Here is a 22,046-nt window from a genome sequence, read left to right as displayed (position 1 = left end):
CAATAAATGACGAGATAATTGTCAAAAAACGGCATCGTACACCCCCACTACCTTGCTAGACTTAACGAGACCATCGCACCAGGAAAGAAAGAAAGTCATCGGCGGGAAGTTGCTTTAGTCGCCGCTGGCCCCAGGACATTTCTTTCCTCCTCAAACTATTCTTTTTTTCCCCTTTACTTCTTCCTTCTAGCCATCTTCTTTTCCTGGTGGCTGAACAACTCAATTCAGTCCTCTCGTCATCATGCCCGCCCCACGACCAGTTTCGCGATGCGTCCAGCGCAGCTCGCAAGTGCTTTCTCGAACTCAGCTGCGTCCCGCCAGATCAACCTTTTCCCCCGCCACAATCGCTGCCAGATCATCTCTCACAAGGAGAACGAGTACGGCATTATGGTCCGCTGCAAAAGTGCCAATGGCCGCTCGCGCCTTTAGCACCACTTCAAGACTTCGAGACGACGACACAGATTTCGACCCCGCCACCGTCGAACGCGAGTCTGACGAGGTTGATGTCTGCATTGTAGGAGGCGGTCCTGCTGGTCTCAGCGCTGCTATTCGTCTTAAGCAGCTCGCCAATGATGCTGGAAACGAGGACTTCCGCGTGCTTGTCTTGGAAAAGGCTGGCGATCTTGGCGCTCATATCCTCTCTGGAGCTGTCATCCAGCCTACCGCTATCAATGAATTGTTCCCCGACTGGCTCGACGAGAACAACCCCAACCGATTCGAACATGCCACTCCCGCCGGCACCGATCGTATGCGATTCCTTACCAAGAACTCTGCTATTCCTATCCCCGCGCCTCCTCAAATGACCAACCACGGAAACTACATCGTCAGCTTGAACCAATTCGTCAAGTGGCTCGGCGAGCGTGCTGAAGAGATCGGTGTTGAGGTCTACCCTGGCTTTGCTGCTTCCGAGGTTGTCTACCATGCAGATGGCTCTGTCAAGGGTGTTGCCACCAACGATCTTGGTGTTGGCCGTGACGGCAAGCCCAAGGAAACATTCGAGCGAGGCATGGAGTTCCATGCCCGAGTCACCATGTTCGGCGAAGGCTGCCACGGAAGTTTGAGCAAGCAGGTTATCAACAAGTTCGACTTGCGAAGGGACAGCCAGCACCAGACTTACGGCCTTGGTGTCAAGGAGGTTTGGGAGATTGACCCCGCCAAGTTTGAAAAGGGCCTGGTTGTGCACTCGATGGGTTACCCATTGCCCAAGGACGTGTACGGTGGCTCTTTCATGTACCACTTTGGTGAAAATCTTGTTCAGATCGGTCTCGTTACCTCACTTGACTACACAAACCCATGGATGTCGCCATACCAAGAGTTCCAGAAGCTCAAGCGACACCCTCTTTTCCGCGATGTTCTCGAGGGTGGAAAGTGCATCTCATATGGCGCCCGTGCTCTGATTGAGGGTGGTTTCCAGTCCATCCCCAAGGTTGCTTTCCCTGGTGGTGCGCTCATTGGTGACTCAGCTGGTTTCGTCAACGTTCCTAAAGTCAAGGGTACACACAATGCCATGAAGTCAGGCATGCTGGCAGCCGAGGCAGCATGGACTGCCCTTAGCGAGAAGACCGACGAAGGCACAGTCTTCCTGTACGACTACGAGAACAAGCTTCGGGACTCTTCTATCTGGAAGGAGCTCCACGAGGTCCGTAACATGCGGCCATCTTTCCACACGCCTCTCGGTCTTTACGGCGGTATCATGTACTCCGGTCTCGAAGCCTATGTCTTCAAGGGCCGAGTCCCTTGGACGCTCAAGCACAAGACCCCCGACCACGCGTCCACTCTTCACGCCGACAAGGTTCCCAAGATCGAATACGAGAAGCCCGACGGCAAGCTCACCTTTGATATATTGACAAGTGTCTCCCGTACTGGAACCAACCACGAGGAAGACCAGCCCGTTCACCTTCAGGTCAAGGACTGGGACGCCCACACCGAGTCAACATACCCTCCCTACAAGGGCATGGAGAACCGATTCTGCCCAGCTGGCGTTTACGAGTATGTTGAGGATGAGTCAAAGCCCCATGGCGTTCGATTCCAAATCAACGCACAAAAGTAAGTCGACTTATACTAATGCTTCGATTTTGAGTTGGAAACTTGATAACTAACATTGCAATAGCTGTATCCACTGCAAGACATGTGATATCAAGGCGCCTCACCAAGATATCAACTGGCAAGTGCCACAGGGAGGCGAGGGCCCCAAGTACTACATGACCTAAGAAAAGCAAACACGTGTTCTATCAAGAACTCTCTTTTTATTGTTAATTTATATGATACCTGATTTATATACCTGGATGCATACGTGGCGTGTTAGGGGGAAGCAAATTTGGCACAAGGCCACATGCAAAAGATGGAAAGGATTTGTCTTTCGGAGCATATTGGAGTAGAGGTCGAGCTGCCAAATATCAGCATGTCTTATTTGATGTGGAGCCAAAAGTTGGTGAATTTAGAACAACAATGAGTTCATTACTGCAGAGTCGAGGTCACGAAAGATGTCAGTATAAGAAGTTGGTATTGTTACATCCTCTGGCTTATGTACAAAGTTCCCCATTCCGAATAAAACCCAAAACAACACCTTAGTCTTAATGACGCCAAACCACTCCACTCTACACAACTTAACTAGTTTCGGCTCTGCGAGGCGTTCAAACTCTCGCTAGTCGTCTTCGCAGCGTCACGAAGCCGAGACTCCAGGTTGGCATCGCCGAGCATAGCACGGCCATGAGCCTTAAAGTCCTCGAAAACGGGAACGAGAGCCTCGGAGCGGAGATCGCATCCATAGTAGAACAGGACATTTCCGTTCCTGTTGAAGGTTCCATCGGCCTTCTCGAAAAACCAAGTCAGGTTCTCGTCCTCCTCGCTGACAGTCCAGGCCAGGCTGGGATGATCCTTCTTAATGGAAGCAAAGACGTTCTCGGCGATGTTGCTCAACCATCCAGACTTGGTGATGTTCAAGGTAGCAAGCGTAGCAATAGCTCGCTCCTCGCTAGCAGGCAGGACAATGGCCAAACACTGCATTCCATCGTCGTAGTAGGCATCAAATTTCTTATCCTTCAGCTGGTCGACAAAGCGGTCGACGGTAGCCTCGGCGTCCATACCCTGGCGGTCGCGGATCAAAGCTTCCTTAAACTTGGCCACGTCCTCGATCTCACCGAGAGAAGAAACCTTGCGGACCTTGTCTCCTCGGCGGATGAGAGTTCCGGCACCGGAGTCGGTAAAAAGTTCCTTCTGAAGATCACTGGGGTGGATAATGGCAACAGATGAGCTGCGAGGCAGGGTATCCAACAGATCCTTGATCTCGCGAATCTTGAGTCTGGTTCCATATCGGCACCAGGGCTGGCTCATCAGATGGTCGAACTCGGCGTCCAGGTTGATAACAGAGATCTTCTCTCCATCACCATTGTATAATCCACCCTTCTCAGATAGATAAACGACCTTCAATGGCTCAAGAGCGCGAGCAAGCTCGGCCGCTGCGACATCGGCGTTAACATTGAGGAGATGACCATCCTCGGATTCGGCCATAGAAGTGAGGACGGGGATATAGCCGGCCTCAATAGAGTTCTCAATAGCCTCCTTGTTGACCTTTGTGATCTTTCCGACGTATTGCCACTTGTCCTTGTCGAGATAATCGGCGATAAAAGCGCCACTGATAGATCGGGCTGCGATTCCAAGCTCGTCGAGGCGATCGATAAGCTTCAGGTTCTCTTCAAGGAATAGCTTTCGAGCAACACCGAGAGTTTTGGCATCTGTAATTCGGATACCCTCTTCGAATTGGGGCTCAACACCAGCAGCCTCCAACAGGTTGTTGAGCTGAGGTCCTACAACCATGATTGTCAGAATCAGTATTATGAGAGCATGATATACTAACCGGCGCCATGGACAATCACTGGAAGCAAACCCAATTCGGTCAAGAATAGCAAACTGCGACAAAGCTCGTCCAAGTATTCGGTAAGAATGGCACCGCCGACCTTGATGACGGCAAACTTCTGTGACTCAACCGAGGTGAAGAGCTTCAGATACTGCTCACCCTCCCGCTTGCTTCCAATGCTGTTGATTGTCTGCGCAACAATCTCCCGAGTCCTGTCACGAGCAAGCGACGAGGCGAGAGCTCGTGTGGTCGAAAGGGTTCGGCTGGCGCTGATGTCGATGGATCGGAGTGTGGTTGAAGCAGTCTTGACACTAACAGCGCGAGCAGCAAAGCGGGGAGCAGCTCGTCGAGCGCCAGCGCGGATGGCCACAGAAGTAGCGGACAGCATCTTGCTCGAAGACAGGAGATTGTAGGCGGACAATTGGCGAGAGAAGGGGAGGGTTGATCAGGATGAAAATCGGAAAAGAGGTGGAGGACTGTTTTTTTTTTTTTTTGGAGAAGTGGCAGGCAGACCTCAATGAGTAGATAACCTAGTACGAGGAGGAGGAGGAGGAGGAGGAGGAGGAGGGGTCTAGTCAGGATGTCAGGTATAGAATAAAGACAGCATTTTGACGATTTTTCAGATTCAACGATCCAAGCGTTTAGGAAGGAACAGATTAGTAGGCAGTTGGAATGTCTTTATGTTGTTATATTTATTACTTGGCTATATTTTGCGAAACCGGTTGTCTATGATAAATCTTTCTTCAGAGAATGCACTCATTCTGCTGAAAATCATCTCTGTTGCAGACCCGCCCTTACCCGGATAGGTATCTGTAAGAAAGCATCTGGGGTTATGGAGGAACAACAGAACACTCCACAGCTACAGAGTGAGTTACCTCTTTTAGCCGGCAACAAGCATACATAACACCGACTTTTGAGCCGCATGGAGGCGATGGGACTTGGCCTTATCTTATCAGTAGGATCAGATCAGTAGGTGAGCCAACAGTCAAGACAAAATTTACAACCTCCGAGCCCGCAGTGAGCACCTGGTCCTTGTGGTTTCCGCGGGTATGAGTAGATTGAAACAAGAGCTATCTGGTTTAATTTAAACACCGAGCCTTCCGTGGCTGAAAGATAAAGGCGAATAAGAATATTGTTAATGTAGCAACCAGAAACTATCTAGATAAAATACTTTGCTCAACAAATTTGTCTTTCTTTTTTTCTTTCTTCATAATCACATGTAAAACAATCATCGATAGCAAAGACTCTGTGCCATAGGACGTTCTTCTGAGTGAACGAACATTACAGTGTCGAGTCAGTCAGAATGCGGCCACCTTGCCATGAGGCTTGCAAGACATGATGGATCCTGGTCGAAGCCCAGAGAATGTCCAGTGAGGCTGGCAGGTTTGGTTAGGTAGGACCTTTTGAACAGAAATGGGTTTAAGCATTCAGTGAAAGTGGAGTCAGCATCCAGACCAAGTCTTGAACCAGACTGGGAGCGTGTTACGAAACAAGGAAATTGTTAGTGAGGTACTTCTCAAAGTAGCCCCCAGCTCTGGGGCGCCTTCTCGTAAAAGGTAACGATGCTCGGCGATCCTTGACAATCAAAATTTTCGTGTCACCATTTGGCATCAAATTGCCCGCAGCACCCTGGAACGTGTCCTCAATGCGGACTGGGGATATCATGAACCACGACACTCAACTTTCTGGACCCAGACAGAAGAGTGTCGAATCCACAACCAGTCATCATAATATAAACAAGCTTAAACCTCAAACCAAGAGTTGAAGCATAAACCGACACATGATCATGATGGGGAATGAATGAAGATCAAAAACTGAACCATCATGACGACTGCAAAAATTTAAAAGGCAACTGCCAAAGAGTCAATGTACTGAGTACATGATGCAAAAAGCCAGCTAGTGGACGCACAGAGCCAGCCTCCCTAGCACTGCGAGGGGGCAGATTGGGATTGGGGTGTGGACTGATTCATGGTTGGCCAGAGTGGAATGACTCACTAAGTCAGCGGGCGGCTGGGGCTACAAAGAGAAAGGGCACACCAAGGACACAAAACCCACAGCCTACCTTGCCTGCTGGTTGCCGCCGCCTGGGCGAAAAATCTGCTTTGCGGTGTGGCCGGGAACCAGGCTTTGTGTGTTCGTTGAGCAGGTTGGATTATGCCGAGAGTGGTTTTCTGCAGAATCTTCTGACCATGGCATAATGTTTCTGAAAAAGATGAGACGCTTGCGAGACAGCCATCGCCAAAAGCAACATTCGACCACACAGGCCTCGCAGGCTGCCAGGGTGACGACGCGTCGCGGTGGAGGGCGCGTGGACTGAGGAAATTATCAGTGAAGGGGGCAGAGCGTGTTTCAGGGTCCCGTAATGTTGTTGGTGGTTGGCAAGAGTTGGTTGTTGGGTTGGGATAAGAGTTCCACGGGGGCGAGAAGAGGGTTTGACAGGACCGGGCATGGCTGGAACTTGGAGGTAGTGGGTGTCCGCTCCGACGCCGACGGGGGTACGCGGTTGTGATTGGAGCAACGGGTGTGATCTTGGTACGCTAACGGACCAGTGCAATCAGACTGAAGGTGAGAGGAGTCGCATCTAAAATGAGTGACTGAAAAAAAGCCGAAAAGTAACCAACCACGCCGCGTCGGACTAGCCCCCCCGGTCCATAATTTCAACCCGTATCCGAGGTCCACAGGCATTTGACGGCTCCATGGATAGGCGCTGTGACGCTTTTATCGCCTCCGGATTGCGTGCTGTTGTCGTTGCAAATTCCGGCTTGAGTCAAGCCAGTCGGCCCAGTCCAGGTCAAGTCAGGCTCTGCTTGTTGCTGGGTCCCGGTGCCCGCCTTTCCCACCTGAAGTGGTCGTTCCCGTCACTGTTGGGCTTCGATTTCGTCCATGGTGATTTGCTCGGTGCCGGTTCTCGTCGTTCGTTTTCACTGTTGTGCTGTTTTTTCTTTATCCAATCTCGGCCGTGAAGTTGTCCTCGTGTGGTCTGGTGTAGCTTTTCAAATCGAACATCATGCTGGTATGCCTGTGGCTGCTTCTTCGACCTGCAGGTTGAGGTGAGGTTTGTGGGTTGTTAGGGAGGAAGAGGAGGTGAGAGGTAAGGTGAGGTGACGGAGGGACAGAAAAGAAAGTCCAGGGGGAAGATGACGACAGGAAAAGAAACGAGAGGGAAGAGACGGGTGGGCTGACCGCGCCAAACATGCTCGGTCACGCTAGGGGCTACAGGAAGCATGCGTCCCTCCCTTTGATTAATCAGGAGAGAAACAGAAAAGAAAAACAAGACGAGACAAAGCAAGAACAGTGGTAAGCTATCCCAATACTTTCCTTTTCATGTACTCTTTTCTATTCTATATTTTCTTCTTCTCTTTACATTTGCAGCCAGGTTTCCTGAGTACGGACACATACCGAATAGACCATCACGCTTGGGCACGATTCTTTCCTCATGATCTCTTGCTTCTCAGTGAGGACTGGGCATGACAGGCTGAGAGTGAGCCGCTACATGGCCTACATCGGGCAGCAGGGCACATTGCCTGTTTGCTTCTAGGTAGTAGTGGCGATCCGGAAGAGTTTTGTTTTGCGTTGCAGGGCTATTCAGTGCATTGCAGGTGCTAGGCCATGCACTGAAGAGGGTAACCTAAATCCGAGGTTCGAGTCGAAAAGTCACTTGTACATCAACTTTGAGTCTGTTATAGTGATACTTCAGGGGCTGAAGCCTTGAACTGGGGTGCGTGTGTGGGAAGAAAGGAGATAAAGTCAGCGTCGCAAGAGTGTTTGATTGGACTGACAGAGTTTAGTGTGTAAACTAGCGCACGCCAAGCCTGCCAGCGTCGCCGCCACAGGTTGTGTTGTTGCCTGGGGTGTCCTGCCTGAACAGCCTTTGCCCAAAATTATAAGTAGCCAGCCCTCCCCTCGCCCGCCTGTTTCGAAAGACCTGCCCGGAAGTCCCGACTGACGGCCCTACGTACCAACCACTTACGTCCGGCCATTCATTTTCATTCTTACTCACCCCACGACGTCACACCCCACATCACACCTCCCTTACCTAACCAACCTCAATCACCTTGGACAATATCACAGCCTCACATCTCTTTGAGATAAAAGGTCATTGTCTATTCTCTTTGTCTCTACATCACGACCTTGCTCTACTGCAAACGTGATCCCACTCTCTAGCACAGCAAGAAAAGACCTTGGTGCAGAACCCCTAATCAGCCAGGTCACAAAAAAAGAACTGAAACACGTTCCTTTTCCTCTTCGCTCCCTTGCGCGCAATCGATATCACCGACGACCGGAACAAAGCGATCCCCGCCGACACCCGTCATCGTCACATCCGAATCGTTGTGCTGTTGTAGACAACAATAAAAGAAAGAACCCCAAAAACAAGAAGCTGCTGTGAAGTGAAAGAAGCGCGTGGTCTTCCAATACCTAATTCTTTGGTCGATATTCTCAATATCGCCTACCAAAAAAAAAAACCCGACCGTCTTCTTTATCATTCTGCATCGGATCGTTTTATTCGACGCTTTCCAAGAACAATCTCTATTCAATTGCTGGGTCAGTTTCTTTGTAGGGGACACATTCACTTGTTTCTCTCCCGCTATTGGTAGGTGCCCCATGAATCACTGCACTGCCCCACTCCGCCTATAAAAGGCCAGCTTCTTCTCACTTTTTCCAACTTCCCTTCCGCATCATACCAACGGTGCTGCATTTTCTTGTATCCCGTTGCATTATCTACATCACGATCGCATCTACCTCTGAGGGTAGGATGCACGATTGTTTCTCATCTAATACACGATGCTAACATCAGTCTGCTCATAGATCTGTTCAGCGATTGTTCCTAACCGTTGACACTTCTCGATACCGACTCCAATCATGGAAGGCATCCAGACCCACCCGTCCAACGCGGCGCAAGCCAAGGCGTTCACTGCGCCTGGCTCGCTGTCGTTCCCTGGAGCAACCAACGAGCTCACACCGCCGCCTGTCGGCAACGGCGATGCTACTCAGCAACCTCCTCACAATGGCCAGCAGGCGGCAAATGGCAACGGGGTGGCTCCCGCAACGCCTGTCGCGACGCCTGCTGCTACTCAAGGACCCAGTGGAATCACTCCTACTCTACAGTATGTATCCTCCTGAGTGACTTTTTTATGCTCAGTGAGGCTTATCTCGCAACTTTTTAAAGGAACATCGTGGCTACAGTGAACCTTGACTGCCGCTTGGACCTCAAGACCATCGCTCTGCACGCGCGTAACGCAGAGTACAACCCCAAGGTACATCAGACACTACGTGTACGCTGAGCATAAGCAAGTAGCTAACATACCCAGCGTTTCGCTGCCGTCATCATGCGAATCCGTGAGCCCAAGACGACTGCCCTGATCTTTGCCTCCGGCAAGATGGTTGTCACTGGTGCTAAGTCTGAGGATGATTCGAAGCTGGCTTCCAGAAAGTACGCTCGTATCATCCAGAAGCTTGGCTTCAACGCCAAGTTCACCGACTTTAAGATTCAGAACATTGTTGGCTCTTGCGATATCAAGTTCCCTATCCGACTTGAGGGTTTGGCATCTCGCCATCACAATTTCAGTTCTTACGAACCTGAGTTGTTCCCTGGTCTTATCTACCGCATGATCAAGCCCAAGATTGTGCTACTTATCTTCGTCAGTGGAAAGATCGTCTTGACTGGTGCGAAAGTCCGTGAGGAAATCTACCAGGCTTTCGAGATGATCTATCCTGTGCTGCAAGGTTTGTTTACTTGTTACATCATTCTTGAAAATATCATACTAACTCTTCTCTAAAGATTTCCGAAAGGTCTAAGGTGTCACCATATCATCTCTTACCCGACACATCACATCATTACTATCTTATCGACGTGTATGATTAGACACAAACCGTCACGATACCACGATTGCTTTTAAAATCTCTGGTTTCCACCTGGTCTTGATGTCCAGGCTGGAAGCCAGAAATTTGCGTTTGTACCATTTTGAATCTTTTCTGCATTGCATTGGCGTTGGGAGGGGTGGTTCGGCGGGGGGTATTCACGAGGGATTTCGGTTCAGGGGAAAAAGATAAGATACTCATCCCGCGACACATCTCATAGATTGCTTGCGCCGGTACTGCGGCGTACGCGCTCAGTTGACTTGAGCGCCTTAATATTTCATGAAGGGATCCGTTGAGTTGAGAGGGGCTGATGAAACAAAGTCGAGGGATCGTTGACATGAACCCTTTTGATGGTTCAAACAAAGAAACACAAGCTCAGGAACGGGCTTGTGAACGAGCACAAGGGGGGCAAGCCTTGAGCAAATATTTGTGGCAAGGCGACAAGCATGTGGTTATTACCGCGATGACTTAAACCAACAGCTGCGAGAAAAGCCTCCAGTTAAGCAGTTTTTCACAGTAGTGAGATAAAAATAAAGTTTAAGTTCTCTCCTCAAACTGTAGCCTTTTTGATGTTTTTCGAGTTCGTGAAATGTGCATGCTCGTGCGATAACGATAAGAAGGATTGTGCTCACCGCGCCTAGGCCCACTCGCGTGCCCTTCCAATAATGGCATCCTTCAAGGTCAACCAGGAGGCTAACCCCGGTCTTCGGCGGGTCTAATGTTAATCAGCCGATTCTTTAGTTCTGTTTAGTCTTTTTGACGACGCCTCCCCAGCCGGCCAGCGCCGGGATCGGTGTGGGAACGGGGAAAAGTCTTTCGAATTCGTCGGCTCATCTAGACTTTCTTTTGTTGATCGTCTCGTAGATAAGTGACTGTTCTCTTGCAGGAAGCTTGTGTTCTTCTCTCCAACCTGCAATTCACTTCTCATCTGTCTGTCGCAATGTCTGGAGCTCCCTCGTCCATCCTTATCGTCGGCTCTGGCGTCTTCGGTCTCGGTACAGCCTGGGCTTTGACCAAGCGACCTCAATACTCCAACACCAAGATCACCATCGTCGAAGAATGCGCTGGCCAGTTCCCTCCCGAGGATGGTGCCAGTGTAGACTCGTCCCGAATCGTACGAGCCGATTACTCGGATCCACACTACGCTGCGCTCGCCGCCGAAGCGCAGAAGGAATGGCGAAAGCAAGGCGACGACGAAGTCGGCGGTCAGGGACGGTACTCCGAGTCTGGCTTTGTCCTTTGCGCAAGCGAAACACCAAAGGACTTTAAGATGAAGAAGTCCGGCATGGACTATACCAAGGAGAGTGCCAAGAACGTCGAATTGATCGCGGCGCAGACCGGCCTGCCCATGGACAAGATCCAGAAGCTGGAGAGCACCAAAGCACTACAAGAGTTCCTTGGTACGGACGGATATCCTGGAGACTGGGGCTACCTTAACGGTAACTCTGGTTGGGCCGATGCCGGAGAGGGTATGAAGTGGCTCTACAAGCAGGCCAGTGCCACAGGACGTATCGAGTTCGTCAACGGCAAGGTCACAGAGCTTGTGACAGAGGGTGACCGCGTTACCGGCGCGAAGCTTAGCGACTCCAAGGTCCTTAAGGCCGAAGTGGTCATGGTAGCTGCGGGTGCTTGGTCGGGTTCGCTTGTTGACCTTAGAGGTAGAACAGAGGCTACTGGCCATGCAGTCACATACATGGACATTACATCAGAGGAGCAGAGGCGTCTGGATAACTTCCCTGTGGTGCTAAACCTCAGCACCGGCTTGTTCCTCATCCCCCCACGCAACAACGTGCTCAAGGTTGCCCGCCACACATTCGGATATATCAACCCTGTTAAGATCACCAACGCCCTTCCTCCATCACCCAACGATAAGAGAGAGGCTTTTATCGCATCTCAACCCTACACATCCCGCAACTCTTCGGAAAACCCTCTTTCTGTCGAGGCTGACAAAGATCTCCGCCGTGCCCTCAAGGACTTGTGTCCTGTCCGTGGCCTAGAAACCCGGCCATGGAAGGAGGCTAGAATCTGCTGGTACTCCGACACACGCGACGGCGAGTGGCTCATCGACTACCACCCAGGCTGGAAGGGACTCTTTGTCGCGACAGGAGACAGCGGACACGGATACAAGTTCCTCCCCAACCTTGGTGAGAAGATTGCTGATGTCCTGCAAGGCCAGGGCGGCGAGCTCGGCGAGAAGTGGCGCTGGAGGGAGATGAAGAACGATGGTGTTGGAAGAGAGACGAACGGCGTGTATAATGGATTGATGACACAGGATGGAAGCAGAGGCGGACGTCCCTTGGTATTGTGCGACGAGCTGGCAAAGGGTAGGGCGCCGGTTGGAGAGGCCAAGGCCAAGCTATGATAGAACATGAGATGGTCTTGTCCTTCACATTTTGCTCCGCCCTGTACGCATGTTTTCAGCGCACATTTCGAATCAGTCAGGGCATTAGATGATAATAGTTGAAGCGTTTGTAGCAGCAAAAGAAAAGATTGTTTGTTGAAAACCGAATGTGTTTGGATTTGGAACGTGATATGACATGACATGACAAGAAGGGAAGGTGAGCCCAGAGTTACATCATTGGACTACATTTTGACTGCATAGTCCTATAGCGGGGCGAATGTAATAGGCAAGTGAAATAAGCCGAGAGAGGCGTCTCAGTTAACGTGGATATTCATATACATGAGTTGGTCAACCGGAAATGAATTGTCTAAAGTTGGCGTCCAAGCTTGGGAGCCGAGATTTAGACTCAAGTGCCACCTATTTTGACACAAGCCAAGAGTGTCGGAAAACTCGATCACTAAAAGCATGAAAGGCAAAATTAGTAAATCAAGTTTAGGATGTTTCATGACAGACTCTTGTGTCAATTTTTTCATGTTGTAACGCTCAAACTCTAACGTTTTGGTTTTCTCGTCAAAGCACTGACTTAGTACTACCTCAGCACTTAAGGTACCCTGCACTAGGATTTTAATACTGTCTTTTTGTAGGATATTCTTGAGCTCGAGACACCACAGTCACATATTCCATGCGACCATAAGGCTATTTCCTGTGTATATATATATATACCCAGCTATCGGGAGAAAAATGATCGCCGAGGGATTCTTTTCTGGGTAGATGAGTAGGTTGTTTGAATTGGTAAATTCAGTGCCTCAATCCACACTCACAATGCAGCCCAATGATGAAAACAACTTCTCAACAACAATCGTCATTGTTCAGCTGAGACACAGAGTAACAAGGCACATTAACAAATAAGAACGCAGGGTTCGAAATAAAATATAAAATGGATCCTTCATACAATTACTGCTCATCATTGCAGAACAACTGTGTGTCTGCCGCTATCGGCATCACGTGATACCCTTTTGGAGGGGGAAAGTTTTGAAGTTGGAGATGGATTGATACCCTGGAACTAGTAACTCACGCAAATCGTTCTATTATTTTGCCAGGTTCTCCAAAATGTCCAGCCAGGATAACTCACCATGTCGGATTCTTGTCATGGCCTCAGGCTTTGGCTCTAATTTCCAAGCCATCATAGATGCGATTTCCTCTGGATCTCTCCCAAACAGTCGTATCATTTCTCTCATCGTGAACCGCAAAAGTGCGCATGCGACTGTTCGGGCAGACAAAGCAGGTAAGAGATTTCTTACATAGCCATAGGGCTACAGGGTGAAGGCAGTATGTCTATTTACACAGCGACTAATTTATGACCAGGCATTCCATGGGAATACTTCAACTTGATTAGCGGCGGGTTCCTGAAGAAGGGAGAGTCAGATGAGCAGAAAATTGTCGAGGGTCGTCAAAAGTACGACGCCGCATTGGCAGAGAAGATCCTATCAGCAGAGGTGAAGCCTGAACTTATTGTTCTTGCTGGCTGGATGCACGTTTTCTCGACTGCTTTCCTTGATCCCATAAAGAAGGCGGGCATCAACATTATTAACCTCCACCCGTCAGTATTCCAGATATATTACCCGAGAACCTGCTTGGATGCTAACTCGGCGTTTTCAGTGCGCTTCCTGGAGAGTTTGACGGAGCTAGTGCCATTGAGCGAGCCTACGATGAATTCAAGGCCGGACGACTAACACGCTCGGGTATCATGGCCCACTACGTAATTGCTGAGGTAGACAGGGGTACTCCTATCCTAGTCAAAGAGATTGAGTGGAAGGGTGAGAGTCTTGAAGAGTATAAGGACAAGGTACACTCTCATGAGCATGAGCTGATTGTGAACGCAACAACCAAGGTTGCGCAGGAGACAGTTCAAAAGAGGGCATCATAGCGATGAGGTGGCGCCTTTGAAGCCATAAGATAAAGTGAAACAAAAAGAAAACATCATATTCCCTGTGAGAGAAGGAAAGTAGCTTCTGCTTCGATTTTTGACCAGCATAACCATTTCAGTAATATGAGAAATGGCGAGAGTCTACTCAGTCCCGTATGTTTGAGTGTCGCCTAGACCCACGTCTTGGTTTAGGTTAACTCCAATGCGCCTCAAGTTGCGACAGCCAAAGCTCCGCTTAGCTCCAAACGACATCACCTTCGGTCTCTTGTGGTCAACCTTTTACTTACCACCTTTAAACCACTCACAATCACTAGAAATGCACCGATAGAAATCATTCGCGACACGAGACCAATAATGTCCTCCGGCAAGGGCGTCCCTGACTTCCCAAACCTAGAAGCCAAGCTTCAAAAACCATCCAAACAATCTGCATTCGAGAAGCAGAAAGCAGAGGCCGAAGCCAAGCGACAACGAGAAGAAGCCGAAACCGCCGCCGTGTACAACGAATTCGTGAAGAGTTTCGATCGCGACGATGATTACGATGGCCATGGCGCGCCTGGCTTTTCAGCGCCTCCGCGCCCTCGACCAGGATTTGGAGGCCCGCCGCCTCCCTCAGGACTCGGTCGACGACACTTTGGCACCTCAGGACTAAAAAGTGGCCCGGGAAGCTTGGGACCACCGCCGTCCTCATTCGTGAAGAAGCGATCTTTCCAGGACTTTGCGCGGACGCCTCGTGATAAAGGAGTACTGGGTTATGACGAGGGCAGTGGTAGTGGAGGACCACTCCCGGCGTCCAGAGCTTTCAACACGAGTGATGACGAGGATATGGATGGCGGAACAAATCGAGCTGAGGAAAAAGCGATTGCTAAGCCCACGCTGCGGCTGTCGAACATACCACCCGGAACCTCACCAGCTACGATTAAGGCGCTGATTCCAGAGAACTTGGTAGTTGAGAATGTCAAAATTACTCCTTCTACAGGCTCTGCGGGATCTGAACGAAAACATGCGGTTTCGATCGTGGTATTGTCCCAGGATACACCCGCAAACGAGATCGAGGCAGCGGTCAATGCGCTGCAGAACCGGTACCTGGGCTATGGCTACTACTTATCCCTCCATCGACATCTTTCCTCAGCTGTCGCAAGTTCTGTAGCGCTACCAGTCATTGGTTCAAACTCGGCATCTCATCCTTTTGGAGCGAAACCTGTCGAACAATCATCAGGACCACAGAACGCACCCGCACAACACGGTTTTCACAAAGGATTTGCGCCTCCTACCTCATATGGCCCTCCCGGTGCTGGCGTCAACCGGTCTAGTTTATTACACGTGCCAGTAAAACCACCATCGGACGTCAAAACCATTCAATTGATCAGCAAGGTCATCGAAAGAGTTCTCGAGCACGGCCCAGAGTTTGAGGCACTGCTAATGTCACGACCTGAGATTCAGAGGGAAGAGAAATGGGCGTGGATATGGGATGCAAGAAGTCAAGGTGGTATATGGTATCGATGGAGGTTATGGGAGGTTATCACGGGTTCAGAACAATCACGACAAAATGGCAAATACGTCCCCCTTTTCGACGGTTCGCATGCATGGAAGGCCCCAGAGGAGAATCTCAAATTCGAGTACACAACCAAACTCGATGAGTTCGTATCGGATTCAGAGTACAACTCATCAGACGATGATGATTTTGACGAGGAGAACAAGCGGGAAACTGCCGATCCCGAGTTCGAGAAAACATTCCTCAGCCCGTTGGACAAGGCCAAGCTCACACATTTGCTCGCGCGATTACCAACATCAATGTCAAGGTTAAGGAAGGGCGACGTCGCGAGAATCACAAGCTTTGCAATCGCTCATGCAAGCCGTGGAGTCGATGAGGTTGTTGGAATGATCACATTCAACGTTGAGAAGCCAATTTCTCTCACTGGTGCAAACCCCGAGAAGAAACCAGATACCAAAGATGTACAATCGGGCGCGCAGGACGAAGCGTCGAAGGAGGAGGGCGTCGATATCAGTGCTGCTAGCCTCGTAGGCTTGTATGTCGTAAGTGATATACTGTCATCCTCATCGACAAGCGGCGTGCGACACGCTTGGCGATTTCGGCAACTATTCGAGACATCGTTAAAGGACCGCAAGACCTTTGAATCACTAGGTCTAATGGCTGAGCGACTTAAATGGGGTCGTCTACGCGCTGAAAAGTGGAAGCGCAGCATTCACCTTGTCCTTAATCTTTGGGAGGGATGGTGTGTCTTCCCAGCCGAGAGCCAGGAGCTATTTGTTCGAAGCTTTGAAACCCCACTATCATCGACTACTACTGAAAAGGAGAGTAACGAAGAGAGGAAGGGCAAATGGAAGACGGTAGAAGATGCGCAAGCACGGATACTGCCAGTCTCAACTGCGGATGAAGAAGAGGATGATGTGCCGGGCGAGGCGATCGACGAAGACGATATTATAGGGGAGCCGGTGGAAGAGGACGACATTGAAGGAGAACCCATTGATGAAGACGATATCGAAGGCGAGCCGATTGAGGAAGATGATGTGGCTGGAGAACCAATGGACGAGGATGAGGCTGTTGGGAGTCAACCGCCACCAGCACCTTCAGAACAGCCCCCCACTGAGAGCGGAAACAAGGAGCTAGATCAGGCGTCCAAAGCTGGACCGCCTAGAAGGCGGATGCGAGCGGTGGACATGTTTGCGGATTCCGATGACTCGGATAAGGAAAAGGGCGCATAACGAATGATAGGCGAAGCTCGAGGATACCAGTTAATGAACTAAGCGTAACCGTTTCAATCTGCAAGATGGCGCAATTCAACGGTGCAAGATTAAAAGCCAATACCAAGACCGGACCAAGGAATCAGATGTGTCGTGAGTCGCCGTGTGACGCTAGGTCTTTGAAAATCACAGTAAAAAGGCCTAATATCAAGAGATGTGCTGAGCAACTAGGGGAGGCCGTGGCAAGAAGAAACTAGACGAGGATCTCACGGGAGATGAGCCTAGAACAGAGAGATAATGCAACGCTATTATGAAAAGGACAAGGTTCCATGGAAATAAGTCTCGTAATCACTGTATCTTGGTTGGTTTGAGGCTTCTGATGCTTAGAGTTGCGCACGAGCTGAGCCAGCGGGCCGTGCCTTTCATAACATCTAAGTTATATGACTTGGTACGTTACGTCACGGAGAATAATGATACGAAAGGGATTATCTTGGTGTGCATGAGGCAAAGACAAGATGAGAAGGAAGAAAGGAAAAAGGGAAGGGCAAGAGACTTGTGCATGAGCTATGATGGTGTTGAAGTGGCCGGGGCCTGTGAGCCAATGGAAACTTGCTCACCGGCCAGGTTGGCTAATGGAGCGAGCATACGGTAGTGGAGAGGCAAGAGAGAAGCGGCAAGAAGGTTAAAGAATTGCGGTAGAGAGGGATTTTAAAGTATTCGAGGCTATCTGATAGTCTGGGAATTTTTAATATATTTTATCTTGTATTGGTGTACAGTTGCTGGGTATCATAGCGAGGCTGTAGACTCTCGGCCGTCGTCTAACGGAGGTAAATCATCGGCTTCGGCCGACCAAATGCACTACTCCGTACCGACGGCCGGAATATGATATGGATGGGTTCATCGCCTGTGTTAAGGAACGGGGCCTGCGGAATGAATTCGGCCTTGGCTTTTAAGAAGGCTGTTGTCATGGAAATGAAGTCATGTTTTCATTTCAAAGACGTTGAAGATTATCCGTTAGATACTACTAATGTTCGATATCCTATTCACCTGTATGTATGAATATCATACATCTGTATCCCGTAAATATAACCGACCTCCATTCCACGGTGACCTGACAAGACATTAAACGATAGATGCACCTCTTAGCAGTTTAGCTTGTCACTAGCGTCGCAGTGATCTTGCTAATCAAGTGCCTCGCTAGGATTAGACACCATTTGGAGCGCTTCCTGCTAGGCTAGCTTGTCTACTTGTCCGCTGCAGCCCCCGCATGGTGGGGGGGACTGATGCACCTTTGCAGGTAGAAACCCGCTGTTCGCTCCTGCTGCTGACAAGGGAGCGGCAGACGCAGGCGCAGGCGCTGGGTCCTGGGTCCCTGAATAACAAGACAAGTCTAGGCCTGGTTCAATATCGCACTTCCTCGGGCTGTTGGCTTTGTTTCACCTTTTGCTTTCAACACAACGCCATCCGAAGGCATATTGGGCTTCAATCAGTTACTCATAACCATCCCATAAAACACAAACTTCAAGTACGACAGTCTTGTATCAATATCGAACCCCCCACACCGAGATCGACGACTTGCGCTACAGCCGACGCAAACCTCATCTTTTGTAGCCCCTCGCTCATTGCGCAAACATTCCAAGCCCTTGATCATCGCCGAATAACTTGCGCCACTTCATACGGATCCTCAAATTTCCATGTCGGAATTCGCGAGAATCGCGCTCTCGTCGTAGGCTCGCTCCCGTTGCGGCTTTGCGCCGGCCACAATCCTTACAACCTATCCGTCTTGTTCCACCTCTGTCATCCGTTGTACATAATACTTCTCAGACGACCTCCTCACCATGCCTCTTATCAATGGAATAAAAATGGCTTGGTACGTTGCAGCTTGGCCTGGCCTGATCGGCACCCGCAGGACTCGGTAAACTTGACTAACTCTTGACCTTGTAGCGAGCCTTGTATCCGGGGCCATCGCTCTACCAAGTGTACACACGCCAACGAGCGACTAATGGTGCCTGTTAGAAAGCCGGGTAGACCTCTGAGTAGTTGTCCCCATCCGGCCTCACGCCCATGCTCTTGCGGAAGGGTCACGGCTGCCATACCCAAGAAACAAGCCTGCCATTGTGGTCCTAGCAAAGGCGCCGAATCACCAACTCTTAACCCCGAGAATGGCGACAGTGCAAACAGCTCTGCACCTCAAAGTCCTGCTAGCAAGATCCCGGGCACCGGCTATCGAGTGCAAAAGACGAGTTCCAAAGGGAGCAACTCGAGCCGAAGGGAATCAGTTGACCCAACAGCTTTGCAGCGGATGGATCCTAAAATGCTCAACATTCTACCTTCTTTTGAGGATGCCTCCCCGAAGCCTGCCACACCTCTTGCTGATATGAATCCATACGGGAGCATGGGCATGACTCCTGCGGAAAGCCCCTTTGGTCCTGTCATGTACCCGATGTTCTCACACGTCCAAACCCCTATTCTGAGCCCGAACAGCTCGAAAACGACAATGGCCAACCACGGAGGTTCAATGACAACTACGCAAGTTATGGAGGAATCAAGCCAGCCTGCACCCAAAGTCGGCTCTTGTTGCGGAGGAGGAAATGCACACGGCGCAGTGTCTACTCCTATAACACTTGCGTCTGTACCGAGTCCTCCAAAACCTAAAAAGAGTTGCTGTTCGAAGAATGATTCACCCAAGGCTGACCAAAAGACCGACACTATACCACCTGGCGACTTACCCACGCCTAATAGTATGATGATGCCTTTTCCGGCACCCGTCATGATGCCAAATGGCATGTATGCCTACTATCCTCAACCTACAGTATTCACCTATCCTCCCCAGTATGGATCGTATTTGCAGCCTCTTCAACCGGAACAATGGAGACAAGTCATGGCTACGATGACGTTTGCTAGCCAAGGAGGCATGCCGTCACCCTATGGTATGCCTGGTGCGACACCATTCCAAGCTCCGCACCCAGCCGCGGGTACTTCCCATCAATGTAGTTGTGGTGCCTCGTGTGAGTGTGTCGGCTGTGCAGCTCATCCATATAACGAGGCGACGCAGAACTATGTGAAATCGGCTTGGCAGAGCATGATGGATACAGGTTACACCCATGTCAACGGACACAGCAATGGGCACACCAACGGGCATAATGGCGAGATACCAGCAACAAAGGGACACAGCATTAACGCAAACACGGTGGTTGCACCCTCTATCGGTTCTGCTGAAGGCACCGTGTCGCCAGTCGCCCCACAGACTCCTTCCGAAGCAGCCTCCGGTATCAGTGAAGAGCAGGCATTGCCGGCTAATGACTTCTTCTTTGTCAGCTATCCATTTGGGGACTCTTGTGCGGGTGAGGAAGCGAGTTGCCCATGTGGAGATGACTGCCAATGTCTGGGATGTGTCATTCATGGCAACAATGAGGCACCGGCGGAAATAGAGAACCAGGCCTAGAAAGCATTTATGCGGGAATAGGATGACCTCGAAGCTAATTTATTGACCACCTTATGCTCTTAATACAACAAAATAGCGAACAGAACGAATGGAGGAAACTGTCATGACTCAGAGGAGCTCGTCAGATTGGAGGATGATATGATATACCCTTTTGTGAACATAACCTGAATAGCAAGGTCGCTGAGCGATCAAGAACACTATAGAAAAGCAAAAGAACACTGTGGTAGGATACGTCCGTTACCTAACAGTTATTTGCGTATGATCCAGTTCATTTCCCTCTTTGTTTGCGTGTCAAAGAGAACATTAGAAAGCTTGATGTGTAAAACATATCTCGAATATGTATGTAGATAATGAAGCTACTGGTAGTGTAGTGTTGAAGAAAAGCGGGGCGCACTGTGCCATCCCTTGACCTCAAAATCTCATCTCTTTAAGAGCATTGAACTTGTTTTAACTACATGTTTTGATATTGGTTCATTGAATTTGAACCGCATGTCTCAGTATCCAAGTCAGTCGTCACAATCCAACAGAGTCAAGATGGAGAATCATGACAGGGTCCGCGAAAGGTCACCGCGCCGGGACTATGGCTCTCACAACAGACGGAGCCACGATCGCGACACTCATAAAACCAGCACGCGCGCACGCTTAAGATCACCGGCGCATGAACGATCAAAATTATCATCATCATCTCGAAACGAAGGACGTTTAACTGAGCCAAATCATCGTCATTCATCATCCAGGCATCACCATCACCGCTCATCTCATAAACATCGGGATCATGCAAATCGCAAAACAGAAGCCGCAGTCAAACTTCCGTTTGATGCCAGACCCTTGTCAAAAGCAGATCTAAATGCCTTTGAATCGCTTCTTGACGAATATCTCAGTGTCCAGAAGCAAAAGGACATGAACGAAATGGATGACCGTGAGATCAAGGGGCGATGGAAGAGTTTTGTTGGAAAATGGAATCGCAATGAACTTGCAGAGGGATGGTACGACCCTGAGACGTTCGCTCGGATCACAGCGGCCAATCCAGCTACATCCCGACCAAGACTTGCTTCAGTGCACAAGGAAGAGGAAGAAAGAGAGGAGCCCGTCGATGATATAAGAAATCAGGGTAGCGAAGATGAGGATGATGACTATGGACCTCCCCTCCCAGGATCAGATCGCGCACGACGCTCCGGCCCAGGTATCCCCACGATCCAAGATCTATCTTTACGTGCCGAACTTGCCGAGGAAGACAAACAAGCATCCATCGAAGACATTCGTAACGCACGCAAAGCCGACAGGACTTTACAGAAAGAACGCCTCGACGATCTGGTTCCTCGTGCTGAAGCTGGGACCCGCGAGCGTATGCTCGAAAAGAAAGCAGCCGTTGCAGACAAGATGCGCTCGTTCCGCGACAAGAGCCCAGGCGCCATGGAGGTTACCGACGAGAAGGAGCTCATGGGCGGTGGAGATTCACTAGACGAGTACAAAAAGGCCAAAGAAAGGGAACAGCGACGCAAGACGGAAAGGGAGATTCGTAGAGAAGAGATCGATAGGGCCAAGAGGGAGGAGATGGAGGAGAGGAAGAGGGCCTATATGGAGAGAGAGGAGGGCACTGTGAGTATGCTGAGAGAGTTGGCACGACAGCGATTCGGGTAGAGAATACTCCGGTGTTCTATTTCCGTCTCGTGAGTTTGAGGCTGTGGTAATAATGGGCGCATTTTCTATTCGTGTATATTGCTATTGTTGGCGTACTTGTCGCATATAATGGCGTTAAAGAAAGAGGTGGATTTTTCACGCACTGTGAGCGCACATTTGGCCCACCACTCAGATCAAAACTCTTTTTTCCACGACATTCAACACTATCGACCGACGGCACTTTGTCTCTAGAGACTGGGATTTGAAGCAAATTAGAGAAAACACCAGAAAAAGA

General features: G+C 50.0%; 8 protein-coding genes across 8 annotated transcripts; 7 read left to right on the top strand and 1 right to left on the bottom strand.

Annotated features, from left to right (window-relative positions):
* Positions 1-241: 241 nt before the first annotated feature.
* FGSG_08425 (uncharacterized protein) lies at positions 242-2,210 on the top strand (the record flags this gene model as incomplete). Its single annotated transcript, XM_011322047.1, has 2 exons — positions 242-2,046; positions 2,111-2,210. The coding sequence occupies 2 exons, from the start codon at positions 242-244 to the stop codon at positions 2,208-2,210; spliced, it is 1,905 nt and encodes a 634-aa protein (XP_011320349.1).
* Positions 2,211-2,610: 400 nt separating this feature from the next.
* On the bottom strand, positions 2,611-4,259 carry FGSG_08426 (uncharacterized protein; the record flags this gene model as incomplete). Its single annotated transcript, XM_011322046.1, has 2 exons — positions 3,857-4,259; positions 2,611-3,806 (listed from the first exon to the last, which is right to left on the bottom strand). Exons 1-2 carry the CDS (start codon positions 4,242-4,244, stop codon positions 2,611-2,613), a joined length of 1,584 nt encoding a protein of 527 aa, XP_011320348.1. The 5' UTR covers positions 4,245-4,259.
* Positions 4,260-7,774: 3,515 nt separating this feature from the next.
* FGSG_08427 (uncharacterized protein) lies at positions 7,775-10,928 on the top strand. The gene is made up of 5 exons (XM_011322045.1): positions 7,775-8,447; positions 8,663-8,961; positions 9,024-9,111; positions 9,166-9,580; positions 9,636-10,928. Exons 2-5 carry the CDS (start codon positions 8,717-8,719, stop codon positions 9,650-9,652), a joined length of 765 nt encoding a protein of 254 aa, XP_011320347.1. The 5' UTR covers positions 7,775-8,447; positions 8,663-8,716; the 3' UTR covers positions 9,653-10,928.
* On the top strand, positions 10,656-12,077 carry FGSG_08428 (uncharacterized protein; the record flags this gene model as incomplete). The annotated part of the gene is made up of 1 exon (XM_011322044.1): positions 10,656-12,077. One exon carries the CDS (start codon positions 10,656-10,658, stop codon positions 12,075-12,077), a length of 1,422 nt encoding a protein of 473 aa, XP_011320346.1.
* Positions 12,078-13,166: 1,089 nt separating this feature from the next.
* Positions 13,167-13,983, top strand: FGSG_08429 (uncharacterized protein; the record flags this gene model as incomplete). The annotated part of the gene is made up of 3 exons (XM_011322043.1): positions 13,167-13,341; positions 13,422-13,656; positions 13,716-13,983. 3 exons carry the CDS (start codon positions 13,167-13,169, stop codon positions 13,981-13,983), a joined length of 678 nt encoding a protein of 225 aa, XP_011320345.1.
* A 354-nt stretch (positions 13,984-14,337) lies between these two features.
* On the top strand, positions 14,338-16,707 carry FGSG_08430 (uncharacterized protein; the record flags this gene model as incomplete). Its single annotated transcript, XM_011322042.1, has 2 exons — positions 14,338-16,017; positions 16,102-16,707. 2 exons carry the CDS (start codon positions 14,338-14,340, stop codon positions 16,705-16,707), a joined length of 2,286 nt encoding a protein of 761 aa, XP_011320344.1.
* A 1,817-nt stretch (positions 16,708-18,524) lies between these two features.
* On the top strand, positions 18,525-20,131 carry FGSG_08431 (uncharacterized protein; the record flags this gene model as incomplete). Its single annotated transcript, XM_011322041.1, has 2 exons — positions 18,525-18,556; positions 18,631-20,131. 2 exons carry the CDS (start codon positions 18,525-18,527, stop codon positions 20,129-20,131), a joined length of 1,533 nt encoding a protein of 510 aa, XP_011320343.1.
* Positions 20,132-20,665: 534 nt separating this feature from the next.
* FGSG_08432 (uncharacterized protein) lies at positions 20,666-21,772 on the top strand (the record flags this gene model as incomplete). Its single annotated transcript, XM_011322040.1, has 1 exon — positions 20,666-21,772. One exon carries the CDS (start codon positions 20,666-20,668, stop codon positions 21,770-21,772), a length of 1,107 nt encoding a protein of 368 aa, XP_011320342.1.
* Positions 21,773-22,046: the final 274 nt, after the last annotated feature.

The sequence above is a fragment of the Fusarium graminearum genome, chromosome 2 (genome assembly GCF_000240135.3).
Source record: "Fusarium graminearum PH-1 chromosome 2, whole genome shotgun sequence".
Classification (NCBI taxonomy): domain Eukaryota; kingdom Fungi; phylum Ascomycota; class Sordariomycetes; order Hypocreales; family Nectriaceae; genus Fusarium; species Fusarium graminearum.
The sequence above is the reverse complement of the archived record's forward strand: the minus strand, read 5'-3'. Positions and strand labels throughout refer to the sequence as shown.

What these genes read in the sequence shown, in the direction of transcription:
- FGSG_08427 (XM_011322045.1), top strand. Translation starts at nt 8,717, where the DNA reads ATGGAAGGCATCCAGACCCACCCGTCCAACGCGGCGCAAGCCAAGGCG. An exon ending in GGAATCACTCCTACTCTACA is followed by an intron (nt 8,962 to 9,023) that starts GTATGTATCCTC and finishes AACTTTTTAAAG; the next exon opens with GAACATCGTGGCTACAGTGA. An exon ending in ACGCAGAGTACAACCCCAAG is followed by an intron (nt 9,112 to 9,165) that starts GTACATCAGACA and finishes TAACATACCCAG; the next exon opens with CGTTTCGCTGCCGTCATCAT.